At 30.8% G+C, this 20926-nt stretch overlaps 3 protein-coding genes across 5 annotated transcripts in view; 2 read left to right on the forward strand and 1 right to left on the reverse strand.

The window, feature by feature from the left end:
- Nucleotides 1-7024, reverse strand: Membrin (golgi SNAP receptor complex member 2). The gene is made up of 4 exons (XM_068772305.1): nucleotides 6741-7024; nucleotides 6397-6502; nucleotides 5923-6103; nucleotides 1-310 (listed from the first exon to the last, which is right to left on the reverse strand). The coding sequence occupies exons 1-4, from the start codon at nucleotides 6866-6868 to the stop codon at nucleotides 102-104; spliced, it is 624 nt and encodes a 207-aa protein (XP_068628406.1). The 5' UTR covers nucleotides 6869-7024; the 3' UTR covers nucleotides 1-101.
- LOC137929385 (multiple C2 and transmembrane domain-containing protein-like) overlaps nucleotides 901-20926 on the forward strand; it is a 40637-nt gene continuing 20611 nt past the window's right edge. The window contains exon 1 of one of the 3 annotated variants that reach the window (XM_068772302.1): nucleotides 901-1046. In XM_068772302.1, coding sequence (XP_068628403.1) covers nucleotides 1042-1046 — 5 coding nt within the window. In that variant the 5' untranslated portion in view covers nucleotides 901-1041. Of the gene's footprint in view, nucleotides 1047-19266; nucleotides 19492-19743; nucleotides 20157-20926 lie in introns of those variants that run through there. The other 2 variants (XM_068772303.1, XM_068772301.1) reach the window with 2 other exon arrangements.
- Nucleotides 7434-9348, forward strand: M6 (neuronal membrane glycoprotein M6). Its single transcript, XM_068772567.1, has one exon. It carries the CDS (start codon nucleotides 7537-7539, stop codon nucleotides 8284-8286), a length of 750 nt encoding a protein of 249 aa, XP_068628668.1. The 5' UTR covers nucleotides 7434-7536; the 3' UTR covers nucleotides 8287-9348.

The raw sequence follows: 20926 nt of genomic DNA on the forward strand, positions 1-20926 counted from the left end.
GCAATAAACTTTATTACATAAGCAACATTTCAATAATTTCATTTCATAAAGACGTGGAAAGTATCAAAGTCAACAACGTGTACACAACCACCCTGTCATTTCTAAACCAAGAATACAATTACAAGTACTATCACAGTCAGTGTGACAAGCATTCCTCCGAACAAAACGTATTTGTCCTGCGCGACCCTACGTTCTATCAGGGATATCGTTGCATTTGACAGACCGAGAGTATTTGCCAGGTCTATTAATCTTCTATGAGCTCCTTTTAGTGTCTCTCTGTTACCTCGTAAAGTCTGCAAAATATTTGAACCTGTAAACAAAAAAAAAACAAGTTTAAACGTAATATTATACGTTCTTAAAACTCTTTTTTTTTAAAAAGTCACATTTTTGTTTAATTTATATCAATTAATGATATAAAAAATTCAAACAAGACAATATTAATTGATTATTGTTTACAACAAAATAAGAAACGAGGCGAAACATTGCTTGTAGTGAATAGTGTCATTTTATATAATTAATTTCATATTTTATATAAATAATTAAACAATTGAAATCAAAATTAACACTTTTCGAATAGTGCAATGTTTATTATAATTATGTAATTAGAAATGAAATATAAACAATTGTGCCAAAGATGGTAATGTTTAAAACGGCATTGATATAAAAAATTAAATGAAAATGTATTAGAACTCGGCGCACAACAAATTGAAGACTACGATAATTACACATTTGTGCCACAGTCAGAGTTCAGAACTGGTGGTGTTAAGAAAACATCAATGTGCGGCAATCAAAAACCAGTTTGTTTGTCAAGATCATTTAATAATAATTTTATTTTAAATCTAGTCTTAATGCTTGGTTCTTGTGTGATATTCTATGTTTGTTTAATTATAGTTTAAATGATACGCGGAAACAGAAATTTTTACGTGCCTTTACGGTTCGCTAGTGGTTAAAATGCTAATTAATTAAAATATATTGTGTGCCGTATTAATTAAATATTATACATACGAACATTGAATTGTTGCTGCAAACAAAGAAGTTATTATGTGGTAAGTTTAAAGTGAAAAGTCTAATTCTCTTTACTGTGTCTCCGATTTACGTTTACAACTTTCACTGATTTATAGAACAAAAATTAAAAAAAATATATTTATAATAATACAGGATAATTTAAAATTTATTTAAACAAAATCACAACGTAAGAACATCTTGTTTAGATGACGCACGAAAACATTATACGTTAATACACATTGATAGGTTCATGATAAACAGGTTAATAAAGTCGGTTCTCTTTTTCTTTATTGTCTGTCTTTTTCTTTATTGGGCAGGCAGTTTCAATTTACGTAGTTAATAAATTTAAAATAATAAAAGTTCAAACAATTTTTTTTGGTATGTGCTATTTGTTATTATAAAACGTCTTAAATTATTAAACATAATCAATATTCTCTTACAATATTTATAGTAATCACTACAAAAGAAGCAAATTTAATCTCTAAAAGAAACAATGCCACGTTATCGGTGATACTATATACATTTAACGAAATAAAAATTATAGTAAATAACAATTTTTTTTAATGTTTCAACTTTTCCAATAAATTACTATTTCAAAAATTCAACGTCTTGTTAAAATTTCAAACAATCTACATGTTTCAATAAAATTGGTCACTAAAGCCAACGTCAGCTAGTGGAATATATAGGTCAGAAAAGATATGTTATATTACTAATATATTTGTTGGTACCTGTATATGTGTAACATCTCACTATTCATTCAGTCGAATTGTAAAATATACAAAAAAATATATATTTAAATTTAGTCTTTATTTCATAACATTACGGCTTCTTCAATATTTGTCTGTCGTCAGATATGAGAAATAGTCAAGGAATAATTTAATAAAAATGTGTGCCAGTCAAGGAATTAACAACCTGTATTGCAACATTGTGAGATAAATTTAAATTAATATTCATAGGTGAATTAAGGTCACTTTGCTCTGACTTATATTCTATACACGTAAAAGAGCATAAAGATAATTTTAAAAAGTTAAAATTATTTTCTAAAAAAATTAAAATATATAAGCGGACCGTTCATAAAATGACAAGTCTTGTCGAGGCTGATAAGCCCAAAAACCACAAACAGTGAAACTATGAGGAACCCACATGACTCGCCCAAAGCGTAAGGGTAACCAAAGTTGACCGCCCAGAGGAGAGTCAATGAGCCCTCTAAGGAGGTGAGTAGGCCTCACTTGCGCCGAAAGTAAAGTTACTTTTGCCGCTCTTTCTGCCCTCTCCGATTAAGCGGAGACACAACGCAAACTACCGATGGGAGTTATGTTTTTCGTCATATGCTTACAATCCCTTTCTTTTAAATGGAATAGTTTATAATTTAAAAGTTAGACAGTATACAATATCATACTTGACCTAGTTCTATAATGAACTTAATCTTGCATACTTTTGAACAAGTTGCCGGTAGGATAACCGAAAGAACGCGCAATTTTATGTTATTATATAAGGTAGCTCTCCTAGGGCATAATCAAAGACCAGATCTGCAGCAAGAGGCTTAGGAGAGTTTGTACTGTACTATATACGGTGTTTTGTAACTCGCGTTGTATTCAAAATCGAATAAGTGAGAGGGTGTTTTCTATTTTCCGGACGGAAAAGCGTGACGGAAAAGCGTAAATAGCCCACACTGGAGGAGATTCATATGAGTGCAAAAATATATTTTCAGTCATGCCACACAGGACTATTGTAGGAACACATATATGCAAAGGCATTTCCCTAGAGTAAAACTTATGCACAGGGTCTTTAAAAACAACCGTTTTTTTTTTTTAAATTGCAACACAGTCCGGAGAATCAACGAAAGAATGGAGAAACGCACGCGAGAGGTAAGAACAATCCAGTGCTCCCGGATACATTTAGATAGATTGCATAACTAACAGTTTCGTGAGAGATTGTTAGAATCTAGAAGTACCGTATCCAATATGTTTTATGCGTGAGGACTTGACCGCTGCTTAAGGAAAACATCTTTCGAAGTTCCGATAAAAAAATGATTTGAAAAAAACAAAACCTGTGCTTAGGCAGCACAAATATGATTTACACCGTTACCTCCACGATTTACAAAAATGTCATCAGAAAACCTACCGATGAGTATCAAGCAATACCACATCATGCCACCTCCACCTATTGGTCTAAAACTCTAACAGCTGATTTATATGAAGTACAAAGTGAAGAAAAAGTTTATAAAAATAAAATAATTATTTGCCTATAGTTATAGCATAATAAAGTATAATCAAAACCAGTGTAAAAATTCATAATACATACTAGCGACAGAGACCTACATAATGGAGTAAGTTAATATTTATGTATCACTAATCACCAGTATTTCATTTTCGCTAAAGGAGTTAAAACATGGATGTGTTCTTTCACTTCTCTTGATTCTCTTTAATAGATATGGGTAGTATGTTATAAGAGAGTAACCACAGTCCTTCACAATTCCTTCTTTACAATCTGTGATTGTCTTTCTCATAATAAACTCCAACTATTATTATAAACAATGAATAACTGTAACTATCAGTGATTTAATACTATCGACAAGGAACTATAAATACCATAACTCGCTCACAAGTCTGAAGTAATGGCAGCTTTTCTAGGCGAACTAAAATACGCCTCGTCCGCTCTTTCATCATTTCTATTTATCTTTATGAAGTAGAATCTGGGACCTGAAATTCCTCAAGAAAATTTTCCCCTTGTGCATATGACTTGATTACTTTGGTAACATAACTCATAGAAATGCCGATAACATAAAAACCTTATCTCCCGCTCACTAACACTTTGTGAGTTGAAACTCCAATGGGCTGACCAAATGGGCACTGGAAATACTGCTTCGCTTTCCTCTACATAATGCACAAACAGGCTAGCAGGACGTCATTATAAAGTCACTCACAGATAGGAACAACAATTCTCAGTCCTGAATGGATGAGCCTTGAAGAAAAAGAATAAGCAAACTATATAAAGTCTACATATATAATTTATCTTAATTAAATCTTAAAAATTTTTTGATTCTTTAGAAAATACACACAATCCTTCTTCTATCACTAAAATACAAACAACAACAATCCTTTTAAGTAAGCCATCTAATAAGCAAATTTCACCTAGTATCTTCTTCTTTATATTATTATAGGCAATGGCAATAAAATTCATAACACAAAATCCTGCACATATAGTCTATATTTATGCATGATACAAAACACGACAACTCTTAGTCTCGATCAGAAGAAGATCAATGTTTTTCCCTCGCTAGGATCACAAGGTGTCTTGTGATCCTAGCGAATAATATGATCATTTATATCATTTAAATATAAATAAAATTTCAATTTTCCTATAATAAAGCCTAATAGTAGACTAAATACCTAGATGTATTATTAGTAAGAGTAATTTATTATCTTTGAATACACTAGAGTAATTGTAACTGACCACTACACATGAATGGTAATCATGTTTTCTAAATAACAGTACAATTTATATTCTTAATGTTATTTACTGCCCTTATAGTCTTAGAATTATTAGTTGTTAAAGGTCTAAAATTATTGTTGAGTTCAAATGGTCACTTCAAATGGTTGAAACGGAATTTGTTAACATTGTTTGAAACCACAGAATTCAGGCTACTACCATCTGGACACATTAGAAATCTATCCAGAATACTTCTGTCCAGTAGTGGATATCCCTAGTCTGAAATGACGATGATCTGAACCTATAACGGATTAAACCACATTGCATAATTCTGTCGGAGATTTTTCTTTATTTCTAACATAAAATTACCTTTTGAGCTTTCATAGCAAACAAAATTTAAAATAAATAACAGGTTGTCAAATATCTCCCTTCCGCTTTTTTGCTCTTTATTCAATGCTTTATAGAAAGTGTTACAGTGATCGGATTTAGTTCAAATATGCGCCGTTTTGTTCGATAGTCTGTTTTCATCTAGACGGCAACTTCATAATACCTCCCTCGTAGAAGTCCCCCTCCTTATTTGCGAAGAACTCGGACAGCCACTTTTCACAAACCTCTTTTGAGTTCAACTTTACACCACCAAGGGCGTTCGCCATGGACAGGAACAGGTGGTAATCACTTGGCGCTATGTCCGGGCTATATGGTGGATGTGATAAAACCTCCCATCCGAGCTCCCGTAGCTTCTCTTCTTCTCTTTCATATCGCAGGCGTTGATTCGGTCCAGAAGGTTTTTTTGCGTCTAATTATGCGGCACCCAAACATCAAGCTTTTTTTGTATCCAGCCTTCTGCAGATGGTTTAAAATGGTTTGGTTACTAACTCCCATCTCCTGGGCGATGTCACGAGATGCCACATGCCGGTCTAACTCGAGGTAGTCCATGATTTGATCGGTATTTGTCGTCACAGGTCTTCCGCTGGCTGGCTTATCCATGGTGTCGTTTTCGCCGGCTCTGAATCGTCAAAACCATTCCTCCGCGGTTCGAAGTGATAGAGTACCATCCCCCAAAACACCATTAATCTCACGGAACGTTTCTCTAGCGGATTTGCCTTTAACGAAGGAAAACTTTAAAATAGCGCGAATTTCGGCGTTAGTGAACTCCATGTTTACACGTCTATAACTGTTGAACGCAATGTCCAAACTAATCATGCATAGCGTCGTTTTGTAGGTTATGTCAAGACCTTTCAAATTATGTATAGTATTACCAGATACGAGCTCTGTAGCGCTTTGTACATAGCCGCGAAATTCAAAAGACAAAAAGGCGGAAGGGAGATATTTGACAACCTTATATTTACCTATATATGTACACTAAATGAAAAGGTTTTGAAGTATTTGTATGAAGATGACAAGTTGCTGATTCAAGTCACTTACACTATCACAGAACTTCCAATAAAGGCCTTTACTATTTACAATTTACAGTGGTAAACAAACCTGTGTGAAGCATTTCATTGACATTATTATGTGAACTCTGTAGAGATGCTTGTTCCTGCGCCAAGAAATCAACATTGATAGCTGTGTGGTCATTCCCAAAACGTCTACTCAATAGTTGTTCCCTATCAGCCAGTTCTTGCTCCCTTCTACGTCTCTTATTTTGAATATTGATCAGTGACGCCTGTTGTAAAATAAGGTAATTAAAAAGGGACAAAATACACAACAAAATTTATGGTATGTATATAATAACACCTTTGCAGCAGTAGTTGATTTAAAGTCCCAAAGGAGACCAATTTTGTTGTTTGCATGCACAAGCAATGACCTTTTACAATTGCCTATTGTTTGCTGATTTTTAATAACATTTTAAGTGCTATGAGAATGCCTTTTTGAAATCTACCAAAAAATTTCTGCTATGGTGGCATGAATACTTAATTTATTTTAAAGTTTCATATAAATTGTTTTTAATAATATTACCTGAATATGTTTATTGTCATATTTTAATTGATCAACCCTCATCTTCGCCATAGGCCTTTGATTAATAGGAGTCTTAAAAACAAACACATCCAACCTTTCGCAGTTGCTGGAATTAATGAAAATATAAAAATATCATTACAAGGAATATAAAGACACTAGATTATACATATCCATATTTTATATTGAACTATAATTTAATGGAACTTCAATATTTGATATAAAGACCAAAATCATTAAGTTAGTTTTAGTATTAAGAAATTAAATTTAAAAAAACAATAAAAGTTATGTATTCAATAAAACAAAAAAGTGACGTCGAGTGTAAATAAAATGCCAAAGTAACCTACGTATTAATTGCATTAATTTTGGATTGAATTGCATTTTCAATAAGTTCCGAATGATCATTGTCCAATTTATGAAACAAATCCGTAGTCTCTTGAATTAATTGAGTTGTTTGATGATAAAGTTGTTCCATTTTTCTCACCGATTGCAACTGTACATAATATAGACATGTGCTAATAGTTTTTAAACTAGACAATTTACATCGATTAAATATTTATCATTTTCGAAATAATGAAGTTAAATGTTTATTCAAAGAGCTACTTATCACAAAATCTATTGTTTCCTGTCACGGTGACGTTGATACGTCTTAAATGTCAATTTGACGTGGCAGTATGTTTAGATTACTAATTTTAGCTTTTATTATAAATAAGTTCATCAAAAGTAGTTGATTAAATATAAATTAGACTTGAAATAGACACCTAATTCTTAACCCAAAATAATTATGTTGTTATAAATGTGTTATTATGGATTTAATTTTTTTCTTATGACGTGTTGACGACACTAACACTAATTTCAATATGCATAAACTAAACAATTTAATGACCATTAAAATTACAAAAAACTTTTAAGTGAATATTGGGACGAGAAAGTTTTACTTTCTATAATCTATGCCATACGTTCAATTATTACCTTTATTGCAATACCATTCAACGACATTTATTTATTATCTGTAAAGTTATTACTTAGAGATCTATGGTTTTGGTTTATTGTTGATTGAGTCATATAATCTTAAATTTAGTTACGTTGAAAAAATAAGTACGTTGATGTTAAAAGGTGCAATAAAAGTGAGAGTGTAACACAATGGGTGACGCTTGTCAAGCCTGTCTTACTAGAATTCCTCATGCAACTCTAATAGCCACTATAATGTGTTGCTTGGGCGTGGGAGTGTTCTGTGGCACCATGTATCGCGGATCTACTCTCTCGATACTGATGTTCGATAAAATATTTCATTTTCGACTTATTTGGTTCGAAGCATTACAGATGATTTTTATCGTCGGCAGCGCCTGCATGGCAGCACTTGGATTTATGCTTTTATGCTTAGGATGCTTGACTACTGGTGCTACTAGGCAGAAAGTATACCGAGCGTGGAGAGCTCGGGTTGGTGGCAGAATATCGTGTGCAGTATTTATGATTATCACATATATCCTTACTTTTGTGTGGATAGTATTACTAGGTTTTCTTGTTATTACTACATTTTTATTTACCATATTTTGGAAATTATGTTCTAAGCCCAAAAACACGGAATCTTTTACCTGTATTGATTTTACACAGTTTGATTTTATGTTTCCAGCAAGTGTTAAACAAGAACACATGAAAATCTGTGAAGCCCATGAAATCAAATGGTTTTGTAAGGATTATGTGGAGAAAGCAGAATTTATGTTCATTCTTGCGATGGTTTCATGTATTCTTGTCATTTTGAGTTTAGTGCATTATCTTATGTGCTTGTCTGCTAACTATGCACACATAAGAGATCATGAAAAATTCCAAGAGTTGCAGGAGCTACAGTATCTTACAAACCCTGATTTACATGCCTCAAAAGATCGTTTCTAGTATATGGCCCGCGCACCTTTGTTGCGCTCCCTTGAGGCTTCCACTAAAATGTGACAGTTTTAGTTAACTGTATTTGTATTAGGCATACATTATGTGTTCACTTGCAACAAATATCAGAAGACTGAATGCATGGGCAACTGATTGTTAGTCCACAATTGAACACCATTTTTTACATATCTGAATTTTATGATTATTTATTGTATTATTTTCTATACTAAACTTTTTGACATTCCATTTAAATAGGTAATAGATGTAAGAATACCGACACAACTTGTGATTAAGTATTTTGAAACATTTACTTTTTGTTACCTTTGTACAACATTTTTATTATAAATTTGTTTAATATATATAGGCACAAAATGTTAAGTTTTTATATTATCATAACTCTTTGTATTTACAAAATTTAAATAACTCAGAACACATTAAGTTCAAAGTTGTTTAATATGTCCAAAATTTAAATATTGTAAACTATACACAAAGTGTATGCAAAATTTTTTGTGATATTAAGTCTGTATCACATTTGTAACTTCTTAAAATGATTAAATTTAATTTTAGAAAAAATGTATACCCTTAAAATTAGTTATTACTTCTATAAATATAATTTTAATACTTATGATTATATAAATATCTTGTTTATTCAATATAAAGTACAATGGTTCTAGTATAGGGTTAATTTTAGCGGTCATGATTCATGTCACTGCATTATCATAGAATATGCTCTTTGATTAACTTGACCTGTTTGACTTTTACAACTTTAAGCATATAATTAGATTAGTATTGTTCATTATGCAGCTGTGGTAATAACATTTTGTATAATCACACTTTTCACAATTTTTAATAAAATTTTAATAAGTATTTTAAAGTATTTTCACCTAGATATGTAAGGTCAATTAAAATCATATCAGAGTTATAGATATTTGTTATAGTTCAAAATAAAATTGAAAATAATGGTTCTAAAGTAGTATTCGTAGGTAAAGTAAAGACAATAAAATAGATTATAATTGTTCACCGACTACAAATTCATAACTCTTGTAATTGCATCAACAATAGAACTTTTTTAAGAATGCTTAGCTTTTTGAACTGAATCTATTAGAATAGAGTTTAATATGTTCATCTTATTTTGTTTTATTTATTATTCCATACCTTATTCCTCAAAATCATTTAAATAAAAGATTTGTTTTCATATTTTGTATTTCAAAATAAGTGATGAAGTAACTGCAACCTATTTTTTAAATTGTTATGAGAATTAATAAGTGATTTAGTAATGACCATTTGGAAGTGATATTAAATTAGAATTTTTTAATGAACATACTTAAAAAAAACTACAGTTCCATCTTTAGGCCATATAATGCAACTATTTTAGTTTTCATCATTGACTATAGATGGCAGCGCAAATAATATTTCCGAATACGAAATACCTAGTTTCTTTAACAATATGCAATATGTACTAAATAAATATTGTAAAAATTTATCTGAACTAAATTTGAATTAACAAAAATTTTGTTTAAAACTAATTATACTAATCGTCCATGCGTAATGTTCGAAGTTTAAAAATTATTGAATGATCCGATTTTAATGTATCATACGGTCTATCCATTATTATTAAAAAACAGACTTTACTTCTTAATATAATCTATATGTATAGCTAGCTGATTACCTTTGTAATGAGTGCACAATTACATTGTAATAAATTAGTGTTATAATAAAAAAAAAACACAGTTATATTATACTACAATATACTAGTAGCGGACTATAATCGATGTTTAACGATCCTGCAATTGCTATTCAAACAAATTTGCCAACTTTTTTTATAACATCTTAGGTTTTGTTGTTTATTTTTAAAATATGCAAACATTTTGTTGGTACTATATCATTTAAACCTTCATATTTTATCAGCTGCTTGCTTTCCCGCGGGTCTTGACCAATGCCCAAATAAGCGTTTTGTTGACAAACGACGGACTGAATATCGGCTGAAGTGCATCAGGTGCATTGCATTATACTATTTCCGCCGGTATATAAATAGCCATGTAGATACAGTACCTCAATACGCCAAAGGTTCTCTACTCCTCAACCCTTTAGCCCGGGTTTATTAGAATAGATCTAATGTGATGAATTACGTGCCTGTTGTAGGGTAGGGTAGGGTAATCTTGTGTTTCCCGAGATGTACCTTGGCACAGTACTGAGGAACATCTGCGAATTTCATAGGAAATCCGGGGTTCTCTAAAGGTACCGACGACCACCCTTCTTACGACCCTGTCTTTCCCCCAGAGGGAAGAGTATCCTTGGTCCTTCCAGAAGATTTTTCCCCCGACACTAAAAAGTTTGTCGATTCTAAATGTAGTAAAATCTCGCAATAATCATTGAGAAAAACCAATATGGTTTTATCAACAAGGCTGTGAATCAGTCTAGTGTGGGTGTATAATACCGACATAGTTGTTCATACAAAATAAGAAGTAGGTAAGTATAATAGAATACGTTTAAGGAATTGTTTTAAATTAAATGGACATATCATAATAATTTAGTTTTAACATTTTGTTGAGTTAGCTTGTTTTTGATATAAATGATGGGTAATTTATAATACTTTTAAGGTGTACTTATTTTTAATGTGTAGTTCTACCACAAGCACTATATACTCAAACATATTTGAACCTATTAATATTGATACAAATTCGCCTGATGTTTTGCGCCCTTTTACTCATTTATCAATGAAAATTTCGCACAAGATTACGCGTTGTACGCACATCTTATTTCATTTGTATGAAATTCGCTCATTACTTCTTTAACGCCAATGCTTTTCAACCTTTATTCGTCCTTACCTCCTAACAATACTTTTCACAAGTAACTCACGAAAAAAGTCAACACCTAATCCTAATAATGTGTATCGTTTATCTGTTACTTTTACAAATATCTAGTACTGTACCTGGAGGCTTGTAATCTTTAAAAATTACTATGGAATTTCCTATACATATTTTAACAAACTTTTATCGTTCATTGTTTTGTTATTTATTTATTGTATTCAAGTATATTCCTATAATAGTTGGTAGTACAGAGCTTAGCGAAGAATTTCGTCAAAATTCATTTATTTTTTGATTTGATACAATAAAAGTTCTAAGTATTTTCGCCATTACCTATATCATATTCACGAATTAGGTTAGAAATCGCTGCACTACGCTTCATTAAAATTATTCTTAGAATCAGGTATCATATATGTTTCACGAAAGTCATTTATTGATGTGACTCATATGCCAATGGAGTCCAGTTGACCAATGTACAACTTCACGGACAATACACTTGAACATGGGTCTCATCGCATCGATATTTTTTTATAACCTCTGAAGTAATATTGTTGTGAATATAATGCACAGAACATCATCATATCAGAATTTGCGATTTATCCATTTGTGACAGGATTGAATAAAAAAGTCCGTCAGACATCAGGCCGGAATGAATATCACAGAGGACGCCAACTCGATCATACTAGGCACTGCCAATGCTCTAAGGACCTAGTGATTAATCCAATTGCATTTGCGGTAATTCTTTTGGAAGCCAACATTTACGGTTTGCTTTGTTCAGAAAACATTTTTCATTACAAACATTCAACTATATTTGCTTGGATAAACGTATTACGTCTCATAGTTTCCTTACTTTGTTTTTACCTTTTTCAAGACGTGACTTCTGAGAAGTTCTATTGATGCACCGTGCGGGTGCCGAGTCCATCGGTCACGCGTTGCGGGTCTCATGAGGCCTTGCAATGGGTCGGCGCTAACCGTCACCGGCAAGGCTCCTCCCTCTTCCTACAAGTTTTAAATGATATTGCCATTGCTGCTTTGCAAGCTCATTTCAAAAATTAGCTGACCTTCGCTCTGACAGACCTAAGTTTTTTGTGGGTTATGGAGAGATTTCGCTGTTGCCCTTTAGGGCTATTTCTCTGATACAGACAAATTTATAGTAAATTAATTCCTAATTATTTCTTTAACGAGGTTGTAGTATTTGATTACATTAGTTGGGTAGTCTTAAAGTCAATTTGTTTTTCAGGGAATATTCTATTACATTTTTAATGTCCTTGAAAAGGAAAAAGTCTGGTCTATAATCAACTCAAACGTGTTAATCATAAGTTTCCAATCAAGTGTTACTTCATGAATAGACAGATAAGGCTTTTGTTGTATTTTTATTGTCTTCATTTACAAAAGATATTGGTCTTGTTTTTGTCAACTCCCATTTTAACATTACGTAAAAATGTATTATCTATATTTGGTTAGGATAATCGATAAATTGGACACATGTATGGCAATGATAACATTTTTTTGCGATTGACATATTGTTTTAGTTAATTTCTTATGTACGTGCGTCATTACGTTTTTGCTTATTCGCAACAAAAAAGAACATTATAAATGGCGGTTACAAAACCAAATAGTTTGATTTTTACATCCTTATATCCACTGCAGCAATTTGTTTATTCATAGCTGCGCTTTTTCGTCCCAGCATCGAATACAACCTTGAAATAAAACACAAAAATTGTTACATACGGTTAATTCCACCTATAACTTTTATCTATCCTCGTTTATACGCAGGATAACGATAGCTGATAGTCTGCTAACTTCTAAAACAGCCTTTTAACACGGCATACCTTTATGAAAAAACTACTCTCGGCGCCGTGAAAACATCCAGTTATACTAACGGAAAAACACCTGCGACAAACCACTTCGACTTTAATCAAGTTTTACTAATATTAGAGTCTATATCGAATTGCTTGTGAAATATTTAATATAACTTTAATGGTTATATTTTTAAGGATCAATTTAGATCAGCATGGCTTGACTAACTCCGAAACACGGAACTAGAAATTTATGATAAAGATATAAATTTTCAAAGATTTGGTTTTAATGTTTAATTTCTAGATATGATAAATGTATTGCATAGATTCTTTGCCTTCCACTATTTAATCAATGATAAAATCCATTTTGATTTGTATATAACAGTACAAAATCAATGTAAAAATTCTGAATACCTTAGATTAAACATATAATATGCACATCCATTTTTAGTTTTGGATTTAAAATAATTTTAATTAATCTGAACAATTTAACACTGAGTAGTAATTAATAATGAGGTTTCCGAATAAACGTTAATTTGTTAAATCTAGTCACAACATATATTTTCAAAGTAGATTAAATATTTACATACAATTGTATGTAAATATTTGTTAAGGATACTTATCTGAGGCTTGTTAACGTGCTCGCTTCATTATTAATCGAGATCTTTCTTAGGACATTGCTAAACAATGGCTTTTCTGTCCGTTCATTATTTTTTTTTTCGTAAAAATGATGTTATGAATTACATGAAGACTTTTACTGTATACGGCTCAAATTTAGAAACGTCGAAAAATACTTTAAATCAATTTATTGCGACATACATAAAAAAACAGCATTATCACAAGTATTAACGACATTTTAAAACATTGATTCATGCAGGCAGAAACGGAAGACATCGCTGATATCAATTATCGAGCATATATTTACGGAAAAAACAAAATGTCATTAAGAACATAATTAACAACCTAAAATAACGTACAATGTCCAGCAGAATTACTTCGAAACTGTGCACCAAGGTCAGTTACCTACATTGTACATTAAGAGGCCACATGAGCGCTCCATTGGACGAAACTATATGTAATTTGATGACTAAAAAAAAGTTTTTGCTTGAAATTATAAAAAAATTAGATACTTAGTGGATAGAAGAAGGTTTTTTTTACTTTATCTAATTACTTACGGTTGAAATAAATAAACACGACCTTGCCAAAACGGAAACGTATTTATTAATATTTTGAAGGAGATAACTTCGAAAGTGGGCAATAGCATTATGACGTAATGAACCTATTAAAGGCAACATGCGTCACATATTAACCTAAAATGTTAAGACCATATTAGATTTGTACGGTGAATCTAATCCGAGGTTTTAATAAATTAAAATATAAACTCCTTAACGCTAGGAAATAATCTTATCATTGTCTTGAATGTCATTACAGTGACCCGCGCTCTTTGCCAGAGTATAACCAGAAAACAAAAGAATCGAATATAAGCGAAAATAAATAATGATTAAAGATGGCACATGATTACTTATTGGTGCCAGTACCTGCAAAAATAAAATAACAGAAAAGTGATTCTTTTTCGAATATAATTTGTTTTTCAAATTATTAAAATATATTTATTTCATTGGTTATATATAACATTATCGATTCAAAATGTACCCAAGTTTTGGGTCAAATTAAAAAACAATTTTTTATTCAAGTCCGCATTTACTCTCATTCCTGAATCGTCATTTACTATATTAAAATTATAGGTAGTAAGCTACTACCGGTTCGGAGTGCTGTTCTGCTGATAAGAGATGGCCAGAAATTCATCTTACAAAGTTTCGTGAGTATATTATATTATAATATCACCCATGAAAATGAGTCAACAAACTAAGTTCCACACATTTCAATAAGATTTATTTTATAATATACTTTTATTATTTGATATAAAACTAAGAAAGTGAAAGTCTGAAATTGTTGTGGATCTCTATTATACATGTATTTACTTTGACCCATTATTAATTTGTTAATTGTTTTGAAAAGAAATTTAGACGACGTTACTATTTATTTAATAAATGTTTAAATTTTCACATATGATAAATGTTACCGATTGTACTAGAAAGCGACTAATCGAAAACACAGGTGTAAAACGGATTGGAAGATGTTTTATATTATTGCATGTATTGTTCTAAGAGATGTACTTTCGTTACCATGTTCCATTCATCGGTAGTGACCAGCAGCTATGTTCCGTCAATTACACAAAGTATCCAGATACCGGGTATTAAGTCTGCAATCAATGATTTAAGTCCAAGGTCTTAAACCTTAGACTATGGCTGCTACTTTAGTAGTTTAACGTGATTCATTCATCTTTCATTCATGGCAGTCGGTAGATGCTCTCTGCAAGGCATAGGTCAACCTCAAAGATCGTAACGATGACCAGTCTTGGGCTGCCCGCCTTCAGCGACTTCCTGCTACCTTGACTATCGTTGGTCCACCTAGGGGGGGGGGGGGTTCCATACGTCTACCAAACCGTGCCGCCACTAAAGAACCTTCGATCCTAACCGCCGTCAGCTGCACAAGCTATTTGCCCTATCCTCAGCCACTTCAAACGAGTAATTCTTCGAACTACATAGTTGATTTCGATTCGATTTCCTCATTTTTGTTTCAATGTTAACGTTATTACGACATTTAAATCAATACCTTTATCGACTTTGACGCAATCTGATGTCCAGTACCAAGGCAGAATTGTACTAACAGCTAATCTGTAAATAATCGGTAACAATATCAATCATTTTAATATTTTTGTTTTAATCGGCAAATACAACGCTTTAAACTCTTTATAATGCCATATTATAATAAAATTTAAATAGTTAAACGAGCGCTTCTGTCATAAGTTATATAAAGATTATAAGTCAATACATATTAATACATATAATATTAATTCTTATTTCCCCCGATCACGCCATAGGTGAGGATGACTTAGCCTATTTTATTTAAGTTTTCTAATAGTTCGTGAAGAGTACTTACGAAAAAAATTGAACAGGAAGTTGAAAATTTTCAGGGGTATATTAAAACTGCGCATTTGACAGTTCTTTATGAATTTGGCGCGTTTTGTTCGCTTCGGAATTGGCACGTTTGACAGTTTACGCATTATAAATTTATAGCATCGCTTAACATCTGCCACTATTTATCGTTTACAAAATTAATTTATTAATTTCAATTTTAATCAATAAACAAAGTGGTCATTCTGAAATGTTACATTAACTTCTGGCAGTACAAAGACTGTAAAGTGACAGCCAGTGATTTATAAATATTATATGATTAGTAAGAGTCCACTTTGTTTGTAGAAAAAGAAATTATTCACAAAAAATTAGTAACTATAAATAATCTTTAATATATATTATAATTCAAAATATAGCCTTAACAAAACAAACACGAAACTAAAGAAAAGGCGAACATTTAGTACAAAGTATTTTTAATTCCTCCTAAACTTGGTTTTTCATAAAAAAAAATGTTTTTTTGTATCTTAAATCATTGATTTTTGGATTAGCTATTTATTAACTAACAGCAAATGAGCTATACAAAATACCTAACCTCTTAAAACATTTTACGACTATTTCCAATCACCTGGTATACGTGAAAATTACGAGAAAAATTATATATTCCATAAAAAGACAATAAAGATATAAAAAGAGGGTGAAAAAGGGAACATCCGTTGTTATTTGTATAAATAAGTTTATGTAAGTTTTGAGAAAAAAAAATCAAAATATCTTTATTCAAGTAGGCATTTACGTGGAATTTTAAACCGTCAATTATTTTAACATCATAAGTAGTAAGTTTCCACCGGCTCGATTGGTCTGTTGAGTAGTGCCGGCCAGAAACTTAGTAGCTGCTCTTTTAAATGATATTTTACAATTTTTCATTTGTGCATTATAATATTAAGTGTGTAATTAAGTTAGCAAACCATATTCTACACATTTCGATAATCGTTAGAATTTTCAATTCTTAAAAGCTCTATGTATGTAAAATTATTTGAAACTGACAAATAAATATGTACATGAGCCGTAATATGAAATAATTTTATAAAATTAGCATGTTGTATAAATTAAACAATAAATACGAAAGATTAATGTAAAGTTATTGAAAAGATAAATACACGATCATTTTGTGGTACCATAAGTTATACACGTGCTTTTAATTACAGCGTCAACCGGCCGATTGCTGCCGATATTAAATTCTAACTATGTAAGTTTTAACAAATAATATTTTTAAAAAAATTATTTACTACTACTACTACTACTGGTTTTTTTTCCAAGAATATTTAAATAACCTAAACCAAATTGTTCTCTTTACATATAAATTATTAAAACTGGCTGGCAAATAAAAAAGGTATAATTACCTATTTAGATGAGTTATTTTGACGCCAAAGTGGAAAAAATGGTTTAGATAAATTTAATGAAACTGTTATTAATATTTATTTAATTATTAACATTCATCGAATTACATACATGTTATCGAAATGATTGCAATGAGCAGTTTTTAATAACCGTTTTTTTTTTTAAATTAAACACCTACGATAGGATGTGTCAGAGAATCAGAACTTGTTAACATGCTCCTTTTTAATCAAGAACCAACGAACCGATGCAAAACTGGTCGGACGGTATTTTCCCAAACATGATTCAATGATGATTTACCGTAAGTTGATGGTAAGGAAGACCAATAACAAAGCTTCAGCTTTGCTTTTGCAGCAATCCTGAGCTGGTACTTTTCCGTAAGCAGGGTGCAAATGAAATGTAAATTTGTCTAACATAAAATAACCTAATAAATGCAAATTTGATTACTATTATTATTTATCAAAATTAATTTATTTTAGCAGTTATTGTATTAGCCAAATGTCAAAATAACATTGACTTGTGATTTATGAATATTATGATCAAATTTTCGTATACGCTAGGCTAACTGAAAAGTAACCCTGAAAATTATACATTTTTAAGTATACAGCTGAATTATAAATCAAATCGCAATAATTCACAAAATTATATAAAAAGATGAATAAACATAAATCTAATCCAGAGTTTTTTTAGACATAAAATAAACTTAAAGTTTTGATATAAAAATTATGTAATAATTTCTAAAAGCCATTGTAAAACTTAAGGCAAACAAACACAAAGTAGATCTAAAATTATTTGGAATAGTAGGATTAACATATACATGAACACTACGCTTAAAATTTATACCTCATCTAGAAGGTTTCGTTACAAATAGTAGAGGAAAGGCACAAGTAAACGCACGTGCACGGCCTCATACTAATTTCCAATGCAACGGAAAACTGATTCTTCAAATATGTTCTTAAAGGTCAGATACAATTTCATGGCTCCAACGAGGAAATACATTTATATAATACAAAATGCTAAGACGACACTAGCCAAATCAATAGTCAAAAAATAATGCAATAATGTTAGTGAATAATTTATAACATTTTACTCCGACAAATGTATATATATATATATATATATATATATATATATATATATATATATATATATATATATACATATACATATATGTATGTATATATATATATATATACATACATATATATACATTTGTCGGAGTAAAATGTATATGTGTGTGTATATATATAAATACATGTATAAACATAAAAATTTTAATAATAGTTTATTAATTATGACATTATTATAACTATTCGATTAAATCTGATGAACATGTACCCGTGAACCTTTTTATAGAACAGTAAAAAGGTATATTTAAACAGTACTATCCTTTATGAATATTTTTACATTGCATATATTGAGAATATTATGTAAATATCAAAATTAGGTTTAGATCGTAAATAAAATTGTAGATTTAACATAAATAGCACATTCGCCTCACTCAGAGAAATAAACACAATCCCTTAATAAAAAAAAATGAAAAAATTACTTTTAAGAATTAAAAAAAAATTATGTCAAACACCTGAACGGTGGTTAAGTGAATTCAAAACGTTGAACCCACAAGGATAATTAGCATTTTTAGAAATAAGCGAGTCCCGTACAACAATGTAACCTAAAGAGTACACTTTGCCCTCGAAATGTAGGACTTGTAACAATTGTCTGGAAAAATAACTGTTTATATTTTACACAGATAACAAAAAATAAAGAAACTTTATTTTTCAATGCACATTTGTTTTAAAAAATTGCATTTTAAAAGTGTTAAGTTCTTTAAGATACAACATTATTAGTAACAAAAGTTATTATTTATCGATAAACGCTGCTACTAATATCAATTTTATTTACCATTTAAAAATTTAATACACGGAACTAATATTCGACTCGCATTAATTATAATTTATGCGGCTACATTTCGTTTAAATTTATCGGACGTGTTAGTGAACGCTTCGACATCGTGAACTGTGAATGTTTTTGTATTTTTTTTCTATATTTTTTAGTTCGTTTAATGGCATAAATAGAAAAGTGAGCTTATATGTCATTTGTAAATATTTGTTTCCGTGGTGTTAAAACAAAGACGTAAAGAAACTGCAAAGTGGTATTTCCATGGCTGTACAACGAGAGTTTCTCAGAGTCCGCTCAGTCATTTGTGTACCTTCGCAACGTGCGTGTCTACCGGACAAAGAGGTATGTGCGCAACAAGAAGTATCGGCGTTAATAGTCTTTTAATCGTAACTGGAAAATATTATTAATTAAATTATCATTACGTCTCAATTCTGAAATCGATTAAAGGTTAATTTTATTTTAATTTTTTACGAGTGATAAGCCCCAGTTATCAGTGCGATAATAATATTTAAATTGTCAATAACTGCTATTGTTGCGTGCTTTAAACATTAATAATATCAGTTAAACAGTGCGTTCATGTTCGATTAACACGTCTCTTGACAATCTCCATGTTTTTATTTTATTATGATGAAAAAATAACATAAAACATAAGATATTTTTGCAAAATAAATTACATCTTGGTCTGTAGTAGTGATGTCGTTTAAAAGGAGTGTATCTTTTCGAGCAAAATGTATTTTAGAATGTAATGAAAAAAGGGCCTCGGAGGACGATTTCTCTAAACATTCGCCCCTGGAAGCACATAAACAAAACGGTTCTGTTGTGCCGGCGCCGCGCGAAGTATCGGAAGTAAAGTGGGATAAGAACAGCGACAATATTATTCTAAACTCGTCATTTGAAAATAGCAATAAATTAGTGGATAAAGCCGTAGGTGATTCTGACGTTAAACCTAACGTTAATGAGTTAATTTACTATAGTCAACAATCACATTTCGAAACGGACAAAACACCGTGAGTAAAGCGTTTGTATATTTTCTTTTTAATTTTCTATAATGGCTATAGCCAATTATGTTTATTTTTAAAACTATAAGTATCAAGTTCTTAAAAGGCATAAAGGTTTTTACTTTGGACTTTAACTTTTACTAGTAAATAATTATGAACATTTTTAAAAATTATAATGTTTGTCATTTAATAAATAATGTAACATACTTCTTTGAATTTATTTGTTAAAATCTACTATATGTTATATAAGTAGTAAAACACATACAGATAACAAAATAGATGAAGGTAGTAAAAAGAAAAAAAATATTTGGAGAAAAAATGTTTAACCTTCAACATGATATGCTTCAGCAGATTTCTCTTCTTCCTTATGCAACTAAATACGGTTTAATTTAAATATTATTCGTTTACTTCTTTAAATTTCATTATCTCTGTAAAAAAATGTTCCGTAACTGGTACTCAAGGTTGTAAAGATAAAAGTTATTCTCAAATCTTCAAAAACGTGCTTTATCTCATACCGATTATACATTAATAATTCAATGCGTACATTTATCTTAGAAGAGGTCAGTTCATTACCTCTGCTTACGTTATAATGTAGTCTAAAGTCTAAAATAAATCACCGATTTCAAGCAATTATAAATTTAATAGATAAATACACAAAATATAATTTCAAAGTCATTCCGCTGATTTGCTTCGAACTCGATGTATGATTATCATGATGTTATAATATAACATAAGAAATTTTATACAGGGTATGAATAAAAAGTAATTCACCACCATTA

The sequence above is a fragment of the Battus philenor genome, unplaced genomic scaffold (assembly GCF_028537555.1).
Source record: "Battus philenor isolate CCGP_79_NKW_IND1 unplaced genomic scaffold, ilBatPhil1.0.hap1 SCAF_5, whole genome shotgun sequence".
Classification (NCBI taxonomy): domain Eukaryota; kingdom Metazoa; phylum Arthropoda; class Insecta; order Lepidoptera; family Papilionidae; genus Battus; species Battus philenor.